The sequence below is a fragment of the Synchiropus splendidus genome, chromosome 4, assembly GCF_027744825.2.
Source record: "Synchiropus splendidus isolate RoL2022-P1 chromosome 4, RoL_Sspl_1.0, whole genome shotgun sequence".
NCBI classification, from domain to species: domain Eukaryota; kingdom Metazoa; phylum Chordata; class Actinopteri; order Syngnathiformes; family Callionymidae; genus Synchiropus; species Synchiropus splendidus.
Window position 1 is genome coordinate 19,600,445 of NC_071337.1, and position 16,848 is coordinate 19,617,292.

The 16,848-nt window shown below is 42.4% G+C and overlaps 1 protein-coding gene across 2 annotated transcripts; it reads left to right on the plus strand.

Moving 5' to 3' along the window:
- The first annotated feature begins 53 nt into the window (after positions 1-53).
- Positions 54-16,848, plus strand: ppp6r2a (protein phosphatase 6, regulatory subunit 2a). 2 transcript variants are annotated; one of them, XM_053862569.1, is made up of 24 exons: positions 54-725; positions 4,700-4,869; positions 5,820-6,074; positions 6,250-6,436; positions 6,992-7,129; positions 7,203-7,268; positions 8,920-9,032; positions 9,104-9,217; positions 9,663-9,789; positions 10,272-10,424; positions 11,078-11,302; positions 11,373-11,437; positions 11,834-11,949; positions 12,024-12,109; positions 12,320-12,400; positions 12,764-12,861; positions 13,040-13,097; positions 13,167-13,294; positions 13,374-13,498; positions 13,571-13,715; positions 13,873-13,940; positions 14,013-14,148; positions 14,246-14,359; positions 15,871-16,848. In XM_053862569.1, the coding sequence occupies exons 3-24, from the start codon at positions 5,848-5,850 to the stop codon at positions 15,920-15,922; spliced, it is 2,622 nt and encodes an 873-aa protein (XP_053718544.1). In that variant the 5' UTR covers positions 54-725; positions 4,700-4,869; positions 5,820-5,847; the 3' UTR covers positions 15,923-16,848. The 2 variants fall into 2 exon arrangements, with proteins under 2 accessions (XP_053718544.1, XP_053718543.1); XM_053862568.1 differs by having other exon boundaries at positions 58-725; positions 13,870-13,940.

The following is a 16,848-nucleotide window of genomic DNA, read 5'->3' on the forward strand; positions in this document are numbered from 1 at the left end:
GAAGTGGTTAACAAGATCCTGTCAAAGCTGGGCAATATCACACAACAAAGCTGTTCAATGAGCATATTTTAAAAGTAAAAAGAGGGCAGACAGTACAAAGCCATACAGTCATCGATTACATTAACTTCTGTGAGGTTATAATATCCATCTGAACAGCCGCCAATCAATGATAAATAGGCATGAAAAGGAAAGATAGAATGAGTAATGGGTAGCACGTCGTCCATTTGATTTAATAGAAGGAATAAAAGAACCAACTGTAGGGACCAGATGAACTGCAGAACAGTTCCAGTACAGTACTTCAAGTCTGAGCGCGTCCCCGTGTCTGCCAAGTGCTCGCTCTCGTGAGCATGGCCGCCATTTTGATTGGAAAAATATGACTGAGTTTTTTTTTTTTACTGCTTTGCATGCTAAACTTAGCATTCTAACAGCCTAAAGCTCAACTAACTCGTGGTGGTGGTGACGCTCTAAGGCCATTAATGTTGGACAAATGTCTCTTGTTTGATCCCGCAGCCACGTTTGTGCGCTAACTTCAGCAGGCTAACAGTAGCCTGACCCCTTCTTCAAAACAAATCACTCATAGGCTAATGTGTGGCAGCTAACGCTGCTAGCTCTCAGTTAGCCCGACTGCTATTGACTTAGAGGTTGACGGCTTGACGGGGAAAAAAAACTTCCTACAAGAATTGAACCAGCGCACGAAGGACATACTTATTGACCTTAAACCTAAGGTAAGTTTGGGACTGGTTCGCTAGTTTGGTCTAGCATGTGGCTGCCTCCGATAAAGTTGAGCCCAAGTTGTTTAACTCGGCTCCGGACACGTAAACTGTCAGTGGCTAATTAAGGAACTAACATGAACCGTAGCTTCACCGTGTCTCAGCTGGATGTGTTCACGCGAATTCAAGCTAATTTCATCGTATAAACCGAACTATTGTGGTTAAACTTTGACGCAATTAGCTGGTTAAATTCTTGGTAAACAGATGCGCCGTTTTTTATTGAGTCGAGTGGATTTGGTGCCACCGAGATAAACAATCGCGTTTGTCTTCATTGTAAATGTTGCTGTATCTTCAAGTCGTTCTTTATGTGAAAAACTTTATTTTATAGCGTTTTGCTGTACTACGGTTGAGGCCAGACGCCATGCTGGTAGATTGAAATCAAGTCCATGTTCATTTAATCTCGTGTTCAAAAGTTCGCTCATAAAAAACGAGTACTCATGTCGGTCAGACAAAAAAAATGAGATTGCAGTTACTAATCTTGTTCTTATTTGCTGGTATGCCACCAGCAAAGTTGAAGTCAACAGAAATCTGAGCTCCTATGTTGTTGATCACTCATGCCAAGTCTGCATTTCTTCGGGCTGCACATTAGTGTGTGTGTGTGTGTGTGTGTGTGTGTGTGTGTGTGTGTGTGTGTGTGTGTGTGTGTGTGTGTGTGTGTGTGTGTGTGTGTGTGTGTGTGTGTGTGTGTGTGTGTGTGTGAAAACACAAGGCCAACAACCTGAGCCAAAGATGAGTGACTTCTTGACACACAGCTGATGCATGTGAAGGTTACATATTTATTAGCTCCGCCAGGGAGGTTATACATCTGACTGCGTTTGTCTACTGGCTTCAGAAAAACTGGACAATCTTACAGCAAACGTGTGAAATTGGGCAATGAACGAGTAAATTTTAGGAGAGAGCTGGGTGATTTTTTTTTTGTCCTTCAATTCAGGTGTAGGGATTAGGATTTGGTGCTCTCACCGCTGTGACGTGTTTGTGTATGTAACCTAATGCTATCATAAACTCATAACATGACAGCCAAAAATAATGTTGAAATACTGCCCTCGCACACCTGGTGACAGACGCCTGGTATTTACAGTCCTTTGTAAGGTCCCCAATAGTGGTATGTTATCTATCATGTCTGTCTGATTTAAGTCCTGTAAAGTCTGTAATTGCCTCCCAACACGCCTAAAATAATGTTCTTGCGTTACTGAAAAAAAAGCTATTGTAGCAGGAAACAGGTTTCTTGAGTGTCATCTGACAAAAGTTATTTGGTCTTATTGAAGCATGTATACACAAGTAATTGAGTATTAGTAAAGTAATTACAAAACTGTTGGATACTAATCTGCTGAAACTTAATATATTCTTAATTTAATGACATAGTTCTAGGAATGATCTGCCATTACTTTCACCCACATCCACATGTGACATTAGTGTATACACATTAGTAATGACTAGTGTTATGTCTTGCCCTTTTCTGTCACTGTGTATTGGCGTTATTGGCGACCAACCTGCACAACAGAATGGTATTACTTTCTTAGCTGCATTCTTTTCACCACATAAAAGTTTATTCTAATCACAGCAGGTATGCAAAACTCAGTACAGTATATGAAAATGATTATTGTGGAAAATATTATTTTACTCTGAACACCTGATCTGACATTGCCGCACAACCACCAAGAGCAGTCATGTTTCTCAAGTACTGAGGTATTTGACTGGATTGTGTTAAGCTTAACATTCTGTGTCTTAAACTATATTGTAATGTTGAAACAGGTAATAATTCCAACTTTTTACATGTGTTCTTCTGGAATAAGTGCTGGTTGTAAATGTATTAAAATGGGTATTTTTTTTTCTTTTAGTGACTAAGAAAAGTTGAATGAACTGTTGGGATATATTGTAGGGAACAATAATTCGATGTGATGCTTCTTTAGTACTGTGTGGCCATGGACTTTTGAGATATTAAAAAAGATGAAGATGGATAGATTTACTTACTTGATCAGTATATAACGTTATGATGTGAAAATTAATTAGCAAACGAGTAGTTCAATTAAAAGTATCTAACATCTAGAATTCTATAACTATATTTGTCATATAAAGACTGTTGCAGAATTTTGGGCAATACAATTATATTTTTAATTGAATTGTGTGTCAACCATTAAAACATGCTCCATATTTTCCATTCTTTAAGAAACATAGTCAGAAATGACAAGAAAAGCAATGACATTGACGTTATTTAAAACGTTTATTTAGTTCCCTTAATGACTAAGTACATTAATGTATGCATGCCTTTCCTCTGAAATACCAAAGTGTCAGTCACTGAGTCTTTTCAGTGGGTATCTACGACAACTAGGCAAACAGTCTTTTATTTACATTGTGCAAGTAAAAGAGAGATCCTTTAGATTTTGGCAGCATTCCCTTTCTCTTGATTTCACTATTTGAACATATCACAGGCATCCATGTTTCCACGCTTGGTGGTGTTCTGTGCTTGACATGCACCATTGTTCCTCTTTTTTATCAACCATTGTTTTTCTTTTGAGCGCGCCTCTGGTAAGTTCTATTTTGGATGTAAAATCCAGCATTGGCTTTCCTGCTCAGTGTCCACTGGGAACGTTGGCTGGGTTATTATTGCACTTGTGTACTCTGTAAATGTATGCCAGATGGACGCTGCTGCATGTGCAGGGTAGAGGGTAACAAGGCCCTCCTCTAGAAAACAGAAATATCAGGAAGCACTTTTGATTTCCGACTTCAGGTTCACTTCCATGATCAACTGTCGCTTGTGTGTTGTTCAGAAAGACACACGTGATTGCAAATTTAGGTACAATAAGAGTATAACTACAGAGAGTTGGCAAACGGCCCAGTTAAGCCTCATATCGTTTGCTTTTTTTGCCGTCACCTGATGGTGGTCAGATGAAAGGCTGTGCAACCACACTCTTGCGACACGGGTAGAAGTTTAGCAAGCCTTGTTCAGTGGTTCTCTAAGTATAGAGCGATGAGCGTGTTAAGAGCAGCAATGTGTGTTGTACTTTTATGTTCAGCCAACTATAACCACCATGTCCCGGTCTTCTCTAGTCTGCAACAGCCAGACACCATCTTCCAGTTTTGAAATGCAAATAAAGATACTGAACCTTTATTTCCACACTCATATTAATCTCTAAAATAGCTTAAAAACAAATAGTGTCAATAATTAGTTAATATTGGTTTGTGATCTTATAGTGCCTTATCTTGCTGTCAATGTCATTGTTAGTACCAAATGACTTACTGAAATTAAATTCTGATAAAGTTGTGCATCCTTTCCCTGTCTCATTGTCTCCGGGATTACTTCTGGTGACATCATTTAACTTGGCTTCTGTCATGTCTGAGTTCTGCGGTGACTTCTATATCATCATATCAGCTCATAATTTAAGTATTAGGAATATATTATCAGTCAATAACGTGATGTTTCTACCTTTTGAAATATTTTTGAAATTGACACCATTTTTTTCCAAACATGAATCTGCAGCAGCACTTGTAATCATACTAGTATGATTATGTATCTCACCTCCATGTCTCTCTTGACCCTTGTAGCACATAGAAATCATTTATCATTTTATTATCGTTATACATTTTTGAGGAATTTGATACAATGATTTTACTAAATAGGACTGCATCTATGATTGCTGTTTTTGTCAAGTTGTATGCTGTTGTAATGGTCAAAACTATCCAGTGATGTGGGTAAAATTGTGCAGTCTAATTTTACACATAATTGTTTTGTTTGTTCCCAATGAAGTCTAGTACATCCAGGTAAAGCTCCTTCCCCAGATGTAAGATTGCTCAGATACTTTAACCGCAGTATTGCAACCGCTAAACCAAAGTCAATGCGAAAGTCCTTTTATGTGATCGAGTGTAGATTGATCTTTGTTCCTGACTGTTTGTGCTCAGGTGATTCATGGTTGCTGCTCTTTGTCCCACAGGGTATGGTGAGTCTCTCAGTGTCTCAGCTCCTAAAGAGGCCTGTGTCTTAAGAAGAGACCCATGCTGATAAATGCCAGGCCTCGCCACACTCTTTGTCGTCTGCACAAACACAAATGCCTGCCTGCCCAAGGGGGAGGTCTGATTAAAGATATCTACGTTTTATCCTCTGGTGAGTAAGACCAGTCTTGCATGCAGCATCTCTGCTAATCTTCTTGCTGTACAATAGGGCGATTTATGGTTCAAAATTAATTGGCATGGAAGACTTCTGGTCAATCTCGATTATTGTGCGGCTCCCTGTTATCACTTGGCCACACCCCCTATGGTCACCAGTGGTCACTGTGTTCTGACAGCGGTGAAAACGAATTTTCCCTTTTCAAAATATTGCGTGTGCAATATTGCGAGTTAGATCTCGAAGAAGTGTCTACATTGATACAATCAAAAATTACACCTTCACCTAATGCGTTCAAAATTCTTTTTTTTTGTTTTGTTTGTTTAATCCCTATTAAAAGGTCTGTATTTCTCATTACATATGCTTCAAAACCATTTAAGTCTTTTGAAAATGATATTAAAAGTATCGAATTATCGATATTGAATTATGTAAAAAATATATATGTGTGGTGATTTTTTTTTGCCATATGATGTTCCCATTTTTAGGTGAAGTTATGTCTCTTGAAACATGAAAACATTAGTTTTACTTTCTATTTATATGTCATAGCCCAACTATGAGCGTGTATGCACTCACACACATATTCTTTTCAAGACAGATTTGTTATATAATGTCTTAAAAACGTGATTGTTGTCAAGCATCCTATTAAAGATCTGAGCATTTTTAATGTTCATTAGTTGTAACTGGTTTAAAAATATTGCAAGAAAGGATCTCTGTTCGCCTCACAAATGTGTAAAACAAATAGAAGTTCTATTATTTCATCCACTTTTGCTTCAGTCTTTCATCTTTGTTTATTCACTTCCCACCACTTCCTCCGCCATAACCTCTCATCTCATTTCTCCCTCCGTCCTCCTATTGTTTGCGGCACCAAATAACCTCCTGTTTTCTCATACTCTCCCACCGTTGTGTACTTTCTCCTCTCTCTCCTTTCTCTCTCTCTCTACTTTGTCCAGGGTTGTGCCCCCCTTCCCAGCGGCAATCATGTTTTGGAAGTTTGACCTGCACACTACCTCCCACATTGACCAGCTGCTGGACAGGGAGGACGTGACACTGAGGGAGCTGATGGAGGAGGATGACGTCCTACAGGAGTGCAAGGCCCAGAACCGACGTCTGCTGCTCTTCCTCTCCCAGGATCACTGCATGCAAGAGCTGGTCAGCCTCATTACGACAGAGCCTCCCGAGGACCTGGAGGAGAGGAGTCGCTTCAAGTGAGGACTTTTTATGGTCGAATACAAATGGTGATCTCCAGAGAAATTACATATTTTGTATGGGAAATGGACACATGCTACCACACTTTCATTTACTTTTTGGTAAATGCATGACAGACAATGGATGGAGCATTTACATCTAACAATAATTTGTATTCCAATCAAAAAATTCCAGGTTTCCCAATATTGCCTGTGAGCTCCTGACCTCTGATGTGTCCATCATCAATGATAAGTTGGGCGGGGACGAGTCTCTACTTGAGATGTTGTACCACTTCCTGGAGCAAGACCCGCCTCTTAACCCGTTACTTGCAAGCTTCTTCAGCAAAACCATCGGGAATCTTATTGCCAGGAAAACTGACCAGGTGTGTGAGGTGTACTTTCTGATATTTACGCTTTTTATTCAGCATTAGATCAGATGGTTTTTTTTATTAGTCCCACAATGGGGAAATTCATAGTAATCTCATTATCTGTGCCTTTTCTGATAGGGTGAATTGCAATTTCTCCCTTCATCTTCAATCCTTAACCATCAAGCTCAAACCTCAATCTTAACCCTCAGCCTTAGCCCTCAAAACCAAGTGTTAAGGGCTATGTGTCTTAGAAACGGGTCACCCTTTTAACACAGTACTACCCTACTGGGTAGTCCTCAATCCTAAGGTAGGTGTCGGCAAATCTGCAAATTCATGAAGCTAATTTCCTCACTCTCGCTCCTCAACTTCATAAGAATCGGCGCACATTTTTGGGGTTGAGGACTGAGGTTAAGGATTAAGGCAGGAATTGGAATTCACCTTTCGACTTAAACTGGTCATAGTCCACAGGTTAGTTATTTTTGTGTAACTCAAGCATGAGGTTTATCTACAAACGTCAGAGTTCAATGCAGAATTTCCAACATGTTAAGCAAGGATCATCTCTTCCGTCAGGTGATTGCGTTCCTGAAGAAAAAGGAAGGCTTCATTGGTCTGGTGCTGAAACATATAGATGCCTCTGCCATGATGGACCTACTGCTCCGTCTCATCAGTTATGTGGAGCCTGCTCCTTTGAGGCAGGATGTTCTCCATGTACGTTTCATTTGTGTCCCCACTCTGTTATGAACTTCTGCTTTGTAATTGTTGAATGTTTTCTACCCCCAAGTGGCTGAACGAGGAGAAGTTAGTCCAAAGACTTATAGAACTCATCCACACAGGTCGAGATGAGGAGGTGAGTGAGTTATCTTGCTTTTTCTGGCACTAAATATGAGCAGATAAGGTCTTGTGTTGTGAATAATGCGAGTTTTCTAATGAAGCTGGTTCTAAGTGCCAAAACTGAAGTGATCATAACATATTATTAAGTAAATTGAATGAGGCAGAGTTGAAGGACATAGCACATCTGTGTCCCATTAATATGAAATGTAGTCAAAACCTCAGAAAACATGAATGCACCATTGTTTAAATATGTGTCAGCGACTTAACAGATCGGATGGTGCAGTGAAATACATAGTCAAAAGCATTTTTTTCCTTCCCTTGTTGTCTCAGCTGATGCCAAAGATAACAAGGAGAAAAAATGCACTGCTAGTGGAAAGACATTTACGAGGAGTATTCTTTCTTTCACAGTGTGCGATATGCAGTGAAATAGAGCAGGTTTTCCTTTCTTTAAGTTTACATAAAAACTATTGTCTTCTTTTCTTGTAGTCTGTAGAAGTATTGTGATGGCTGCTGTGTTGATTCATTTGTATATATTTAAATTAGTTACTCTTGCTGCAGACAAAACAAGACTGGGCACATGCTCAAAAACCTCTGGCTGTCATTTATATTTTTGTGTGACATGATCTTGGTGCATGGTCATGTCTAAACTGAGGAAGTGTTGATTGATTGATTGTCTTTAATCAATCCATCACAATTGGGTGTCATAATAGTTCAGATTATCAAAACATGATTTTAGACTTGATGCCTTTTACGGTTAAAATGACTTGTCAGCTATAGTCGACTGTCAAATTAGTCACGATGTGTCTGTGTATAGAAGTGCCATTCCTCTATTTTGTGTGCATGTGCAAGCAAGCACAACACCAGAAATGACGTCACCATTGTGATCCCAAAATATACTATATAATAATAATATTATAGTTTGGAAACATTTCACACTATGCACATAAACCTCTAAAGTTACATGCACAATTTGCAAACGTACCTTTCCTACAATGGCACAACATCTGCCATGCATGAACATTTGAAACGGATTCCAACCCTCCCATGAGAGATAGCAACAGCTGATGGGTTTGTGAAAACCACCGATAACATGCAATGGATCCTCGCAGCTCCAGCTGCTAACTAAACAGAGCTCATCTAAACCATGAACTCTGTACTTGTAAACACTGGATGAACGCCAGCAATACAGCTCTAGTTCAAGTGACGTTCCATGTTCCAGAAAACCGAATCAATATAATATGTATTTATATAATACAACCAATCCACCAACAGCGTCTTCCTCCGTCTGCTGCGTGCTGAGTGGAGCGCTGTCACTCACACACACAAGTTAACACCAACACTTTATTGTCAGAAGATATTGCGGTTCATTTTTTATTTTGACACTCTAATACATTGGAAAATCACACACACACTCAAAATCAGATCTGAGAGAAAAGCCTTCTGGTGTTTTTATAATCACATTTTTGCAATTCAATTTCAAATATTTAACACTGTTCATCAAGTGACATGTAGTACGCTGACTAGCCAACTATCAAAATAAGTTGTTAGTTTGGGTTAAGTGTGAAAATACTTGATGCTATAAGTACTTCATTTCTTGTGATGTTTTGAAAAGGAAACGGAGGCTTATGTGATCATATAGTTTCTCATTCATTCTATTCTCTTTTCAGAGACAATCAAACGCGTCTCAAACGCTTTGTGACATCATCCGCCTTTGTAGAGACCCGTCCAATCAGATGCAGGAGAACGTGGAGGGTGACCCACTATTGACCGTGCTCGAGTCGTAAGTTTGAATTATCCCAGTTCAGATCTGGCTTTGAACTCTGTGCATTCAACTTCCATATGTGTCTTCAGGCAAGAGACTGTCGCCGAACTCCTCAAAAACATGTTTGAGGGGGAGAGGAGCGAGGCCTCCATCGTTAATGGAACTCAAGTGCTACTTACCTTACTGGAGACCAGGAGGTCAGGGTGAGTCGCCCGACATTTTTTTAATTCTTACACATAATTACTGATAATAATAAAGAACATGCTGTTGGTGTCACAGTTTGTGATGAAGTTAAAGGGTCACTGACTTTCCTCTGACATCAGGTCATGACATAATTAGAAACAAGGAGTAGTGTAGTTCTCACTTGGTGCCACCCTGCGCTGAATTTGAATTCAGTTTTACACTTCAGCTTTCCAATTCCAAAGGAACCAACTTTGAAGAAGACAGATGATGATTTCATACTGCATATCTTTGCATAGTTCCACGACCTTGTCAGTGAATATTTAAATTATATCCATTTTGTTATTAAATGTTGCATTAAGCATCTTCGCAAAGTTTAACAGTCTGAACCCTAAAGTTTATGTCCTCACTGTACAACACTGGGTTTCGAAATGTTCACCTCTCCCTTGCTTTGCTTTTTTCCATCAGGTTGGAAGGGCTAATGGATCTGTATTCTCAGGGTTATGAAAGGTCTTACACTGTCAACAGCAGTATTTTAAATGCCATTGAGCCCCATTTAAAAGACTTCCAGCAACTTCTTATGGATCCCCCAAAGGTAAGTCATTATTGCGTTGGTGTTTGTGCCAACAGTGTGTGCCATTTATTGTCAAGTTTGAATTGTTATCAGTGTTGTAATTGTTGTCCCTTTTGGACACTCATCTTATGCCCGGTTTTGGGGTATGCCAACTTTTTTATTTGATCATCTCCGACACTGTTTATCAAAGATGGCTGATTTGAATTCTCTTCACAATTTACTTCTGAATAATTCAGAAGTAAATTGTTTGCCGAGATTCTAGGTGAAACATTTTCTGTTGAGAAGGAGTGTTCTCATTCCTTGGAAAATGTCTCTCAATATAATTTTGTGGACGAATATGGTTACATTTATTTATGTCACTTAATAATGGCGTCATTAGTTTGATGTCTATGAAATTAGTTTTTTGTGTACATTAAAAATGTGATCTCTTCCAGACCTTAATGAACGCGGTGTGTCGTTCAGAGACAAATTGGAGTATGTCTTGAAATCCATTGTCTTTACAGAAAAGTGCAATATTGACGACTGTTGGTGTCCTGGAGCAGCCACTCGGGAATGCTCGTCTACACGTGGCCCGTCTGGTGGCTGCTCTGCTGCAGACCAATGCCCCCAATATCTGCCAGGAGCTCTGTAACCTGGGCACAATGGACCTACTACTGGTACGCTCAATCATTTCAGACAGATAACGTGGTTTGCCCGCTTTTCTGTTTCTTTGTGTGGCTGATCCAAATCTCTAAACTGTCATGCGGCAAATCAATGTAATCTGTGGTGAGTAAACAAAGATAGGGCGGTCACTTGTCACACCACCTGATCAAAGTGCAGTGGCTTTAATTGTGCACCACCCCTCCTCACACTTACACTAGAAAGAGGCACCATGAGATTCGATTAATTCATGTATTTCCCACCATCACCGTTTTTCATCTTTGTAACTGACATGTGTCTGTAAGACTCTACAAACTCTTGTGTGCTGTGCAGGACATTTTGATTGTTGCAGGAGATTATTTGATCTGAACTTTACTACATTAGCCATAAGAATCTTGTAACCTAGTATTACTCAATCTTGTATTTAATTTTCATCTTGGCTGTAAAGAGTTGTTTCCTATAATGATGACAAAGGTGTCCCACAGAAATGAGGTACTGAAACTTTGACCTTTAGCTTCTAATAACTGGCTCATTCAAAGTCTGTGTGTTTATTCAAGCAGCAACAAAACATTACATCTCTGCTGTCACTTACGTTTGAAGATTTTACAGCCTAAAGTGTGAGGGCTCTGCATCTCTTGACCTGCTCTTGCTGTTCTCTATTTTCCCCTAGGATCTGTTCTTCAAATACACGTGGAATAACTTTTTGCACTTCCAAGTGGAGCTGTGTGTGGCAGCCATCCTGAACCACCCTGCCTCAGGGGAGCAGCCCAGCCAAGGCCTGCAGAACCACAATGAGAAATCCACCCCGCCGGGTCCCGAAGGCAAGGCCGAGACAGGAGAACCGAGCGGGACCACTGACCCACAGACCTCTATTCACAACGCCCTGGTGGCACATGTACGATACTTTGAGCTTGTGTTGGTGTGTTTTCTTGCAAGATTCTGATGGCCGTGTATCGCTCCTGTAGCTCTTCCAGAACTGTCGACTGGTACAAAAGATCCTCGATGCTTGGGAAGAGAACGACAAGATACAGTGAGTTCATCCTCATTTTTATCCTTATTTCAGAGGTAAATGTAGTGGGTGACTATTTACTTCAGACTCTTCATACATTTCTGTATTTTGCTGCGTGTTTGTCTCTTCAAACCAGCACCCCACCCAGGTGTAATTTTGAATGTAGTTTTTCAATCTTAAAACTGTGATGTGTAACAATTAATGATTAATTAATTCATCAATTGATTTCCTTAGTTTTTCTCATGACATGGCACCTCCTGTTGTTTTTTTGTCTCTTTAACACTCCTTACATGTCATAACACTGTCTTCATGTCAGATCTTAAGACCGTTTAAATAGAAGTTATCATCATTGACTGCTACAGATGGATATGCATTTCTATCTCAAGCTTCTCAACGTCATTGACTGATGGATTGCAGGGCAGATGGTGGCACCAGGAGAGGAAACATGGGTCACCTGACAAGAATTTCCAACATGGTCGTCCAGAACTTGGAGAAAGGACCAGTACAGGCCCAGATTTGTGACCTCATCAAAGGTGAGCCACTGTTCATGGTCAGATTTGTGTTCAAAGTATCAAGCATCTTCATCCTGCACGTATTTGTGTTTCAGAACTGCCTGAAGACTGCAGAGGTCGCTGGGAGAGTTTTGTTGACGAGACATTGAGAGAAACTAACCGGAGGAACACAGTGGAGTTGGTGAGAACTGTGTGCAGCCACTTTTTCTGTCTGCCTGCAGCCATGACCAACAGTCTCTGCTGGTTATTGGATCAGCCTTCCTCACCTCATCAGTCACTAGAATCTAATAAAACACACAGGAACACGCCACAGGAATTTCTAGATGCAGGAAAAGATGAGTTTGCCTAGTTACTGTTGTGGATTTTTACAAACCTGTGCTTTGTCCCGCAGGTCAGCACACACAACATGCACTCATCCAGTGAGGACGACGACATGGAGAGCCCCTTCCCCAATGACCTGTCTCTGCAGCAGGTGGGTCAGAACCTGTTATAGACAGATTGTCACTGCTACACGCTGCCTCACTGATATTTTGTGGTAACATTGGCTAACTGTATCTGAGTGATTCTATACCCTCAATTTTGCCAATTTAACTGTTTCTTTTTTTCTACTCTATTATTGCTTTATTAGTGACAGGGCTTCTATTTTTTACGTTGCTGCTACAGTTTTGACCTGATGAATATCTCTATTTTTTGCTGCAACTTGGCATATGTAAATTAGCAAGCCATCTTCAGTGAGGCACCCGGCTAAAGACAGAAGACAAGCTCAGACTCTTGTGTTTCCAATCAACACGCTGGTCACCGCCACTCTATTAATAATGGACTTCCCCCTCCCCAGGCCTTCTCTGACTATCAGATCCAACAGATGACAGCAAACTTTGTGGATCAATTTGGCTTCAATGACGAGGAGTTCAGCGACCATGATGAAAATATCAAGTAGGTGGAAGCGTTTATTGTTTATTGTATTGTTACTCTGTGTGCTGTGACTTGTTGATGGTGCTTCTATTGTCACCAGGAAACGTTTGTAGCTCTCAGGCATCAAAGATTTTATCCAACATTCAAATGTCGTCAGTCCACTGTGGGTGAATTAAACAAAGTGCCACTCTCTCTCTAGTGCCACATTCGACAGAATTGCAGAGATCAACTTCAACCTGGACGCCGACGACAACAGTGTAAGTTCTCTCAGATGTCGCCGACCCGTGTTCTGCAGCAGCTTTGGCTCAGACTTGTCATGTCTCCAGGCCAACGCTGCAGCTTTCGAGGCCTGCTGTAAAGAACGGATACAGCAGTTCGACGACGCCGAGGAAGAGGAGGACATCTGGGAGGAGAAGGAGATAAACTATGCAACACAAGCAAAAACTAGAACGAGGTGAACTTGAGGAACCTTAGAAGTTCCTGCTTGACTTGGGGATGTTCTCCTTGACACGCTTGTGCATCTCCCCGCGCAGGTTTGGAGTTTCGCAAACCTCAGAGAGCAGCTCCAGGGGCAGCATGGAGAATGGAGGTCGGGAGCGAGACTGCGGGTCAGACTCCGACGAGGATGAGAACACAGAGGAGAACACATCAGAAGGAGGTGATTCTGAGACGGTAGCCAGTGGGTTCATAGAGGGTCTGGTGTGCTGACCCTCGTCATGGGGTTCTCCAGGTCCAGGGTGGACGGCGAATTTTCGAGACTCCGGGGGAACCACTGAGACTGTCAGCCCGTCTGGTTGGGAGATGAATGCTGGAAATGGGACAGGTGCCCAGGAGACGGGCTGGGCCAACTTCACAGAGTTCCAACCCTTCTCTGGGTGAGCAACACTGATTTCAGGAGAGGTTTGTTGCTCCTGCTTTGGCTGTCAGCACTTGGAAAATCATAGACAAAGAAGTTGCTTTCAGACGGCAGGGGAATGTCAATAGTGATGATGGCTGATATGAGGTGGTAACTGGAAGTGTCTCCCTTAGTAGTGACTCTGAGCAGAGGTGCAGTTCTCCTGTGGACTCCGGCGACACGGCCAAACCAAACCAAGAGACTGGTGAGCAGATGGTCCTCACAGGTTTACGTCCCCATCCCTGGTGAACATGTCCAACTCTGCCGTCTCCTCCAGCCACGTCCGAAAGCAGCCCGTGTGCAGGAGCCGATGTTGGCACGGCAGACAAACCTGGAGGCAGAGCCTCTCCAGCTGCTGACGCGTCCTCAGGATCACCAGACGCCCTGAGCAACAAGACAGCTGACCTCAAAAGGTTTGTTGTATCCTGAATTTTCATGAAATTGTTCAGTGAGCTCCCCTGCTCTGTGGTGACATCCAAACACATCTCCAATCTTGTTTGTGTGCTACAGTGAGGAGACGTTGGCGTCTCTGGAGAAACTCTCTCTCACCGACGCTCCTCAAGAATCTGAGCAGCAAAACAAACCAGCTGAGGATTCACCAGAAATCACACAGAGCGACAGGAAGTGAGTGATGGACACATCCAGAGTCACTGGTCGCTGTCACACATGCTGCTGTTTGTAATTGAAATGTGTCTTGTTAAGACTGAATAGAAAACTTTGGAATAGTTGACACAAGTTCACTGTAAACAACACCATCATTACCAAGCATTAGTCATTGATAAGGATGCTCCAAATTAAACACGCCATTTAAAGCACCAGCACTTGATGGAGCACGGAGAGTTTTCCAGGCTCATGAAAGTGAGAGCGCTGGTTCCTCAGCAGCAGCTGACGCTTAGCAACACCCGCCGGTCCAAGCCACCTGAGTCTGAAACTTTTGAAAACCTCCGGAGTGGAAACTTTCATAAATGCATAATGCCTCTGTGAGGACTCTCTGAGTCCTGCTACAATATGTAAATATTTCACCGACATAGCAGTGTCTCGAGAGACTCACATAACAGTGATGTCTCACATACACATTTTTTTTCCTCTTTTATGTGAGGGTATCAGTGATTGGCAGCAAAAATCTTGATCGGAGCATCCCTAACCGTGATATCCTGACAAGACTCTTTCATGTTAAGTTTTGGCTGTGTAACGTCACATTCTGGTCTAGCCAGGTCTGTCACATCTGAGGTGATGATCACTTGTTGTGTTAGGAAGTGACAGAGAGAACCCGCAGTGTGAAAGCGGCCTAAAGACCCTGCTCTGGAAATGGGTCTGAAACGGTTCCTGGAACCCTTGGATTTGGTTCCTGATGTGCTAACGCATAGTGGGAACCATTTCAGACACAAAAGGTTTGACAGTGCAAAAGTGGCTTAGTTCATTTTCACTCATTGTGTTTTTGCCACATGACTTCTCGAGACTTGAATATGAATTGTCATTGAACTACTTGTTCCGATTAAGCATCAGTGTGAGTGTTGAGAAATTATTAGTTCAGTGGACAAACGTATATGGCAAGCTTCAGATGAAGTTGTTCAAAAAAGTTGGGCAAAAAGTGAAACATGGATTCAGTGTCCTGTTGTGTGACACAGTCCATGGCAGAATGTAGCCACTGAAGAAGCGATCTGATGGAGAAATGCAGAAGCTGAGGGCGGAGTTTGGCATTTGTTTAATAAAAGACAGTAAAGTGGCTGACTTTCACTCACCTGCACTAACTCTGGCTCCCAGCTGCCTCACCTGGCCCCAGGGCGGTACGCTCCATCGTTCTGAAGGCACCTTTCATTTTGCCCTGGAGGTGCCACACCATTGTTTCCATGTAGCAGAAAACCTGCTCCAATGTGACGTTGTGTCCTCGTGTTGAAGATCCCAAACATCTGCCCTTCACGGCCTAGTCGTGGTGATTTTTGCTTGAGAAACGGCTCATTTGAAACAAAAGCTTCCTGCCGGTTCTTTTGGACTGCAGTTCATGCAGAGAGCTGTGGTCTCTGTGTGTTTCTTGTTGGTGGCTTCTCAGTGTGTTCAAACAGATGAATTACTGCAGTAGGTTCAGCTGACCTCTGACCCCAATGTAAATGAATCATCACACGTCTCCCCGACAGAGAGGACACGCCCCGTCCGCAGCAGGAAGTGTCGGCGAACGGACCGCTGTGATTGGTTGGCGGCGACCTGGTCCAGCAGCAGCAGCAACGGCGGCCCCGTCGGCCCCGCCCCCTCCTGCCTCGTCCAGAGTGACTCACCTCACCGCCGTTTCTACCGAATCACTCTGCCATGTTATTGGAGCCGGACACTGCCAGTCAAGACCGAGGCGGCCCAACCTGTACAAATCTCTATAAAATACACCCGGCGGAGCGGACGCCTTCTCTTCTCTTCTGATGTTGCACACGTGCAGTTTCAATGTAGCAGCAGCCACCTGCAAAACCGTGGCCAGCGTTATTTTTTTACGTCCTGGAAGATTTCTCAGCTGCACGTCGCCGGCTCCACTTCCAACCCCCGTAACAGCCCCGTTCCCCTTTATCGGCTCGGCTTCTTGGAGAGCACTTAGGCGGCCGCGGACGTGACGGCTCGCCGCCGCGACGGCTCGCCGCCGCCTCATCGCCACCTGCCAGGATCAGCTCCCATAGTATTACTGTCTCCCGCTCATGTGCAATAACGTCACTTTGCCATTTTTATTTAAATTGAATATCTTGCTGATTTGGACCTCTGATTTCCTCTCACGCATGTTTAACCGCGTCGACCTAGCTAGTGAGCTAAGACCTTCTGATTGTATCGACTTTTTAATTTCTTCTCTCCCCTCCAAATCAACCAAACATTATCTACCTATATTCAAATATTGTCTTTTTTTAAGTCGTTTTACAAGCAATCCGAGATTTATCTGTTTTTGTTTTCTCTCTCTCTCTCTCTCTCTCTGCATGAGTGCTGGGAAGAGACGTCTTTCTTTTTATTCCCATCTAAGCTGCAGGGTTGGAGCGAGGGCAGGTCTTCTGGTGTGACTCACTGATGTGGTTTGACAGCGTTTCAGGTTCTGCCATTATTGTTCCAAATTAATAATATTAAAAGTGTCTGGTTGACAGCATTAA

Excerpts from the sequence above, each read along its gene's own strand:
- ppp6r2a (XM_053862568.1), top strand. The coding sequence starts at position 5,848 with ATGTTTTGGAAGTTTGACCTGCACACTACCTCCCACATTGACCAGCTG. Across the intron at positions 6,437-6,991 it reads TTGCCAGGAAAACTGACCAG|GTGATTGCGTTCCTGAAGAA; the intron begins GTGTGTGAGGTG and ends CTCTTCCGTCAG. Across the intron at positions 14,149-14,245 it reads AAGACAGCTGACCTCAAAAG|TGAGGAGACGTTGGCGTCTC; the intron begins GTTTGTTGTATC and ends TGTGTGCTACAG.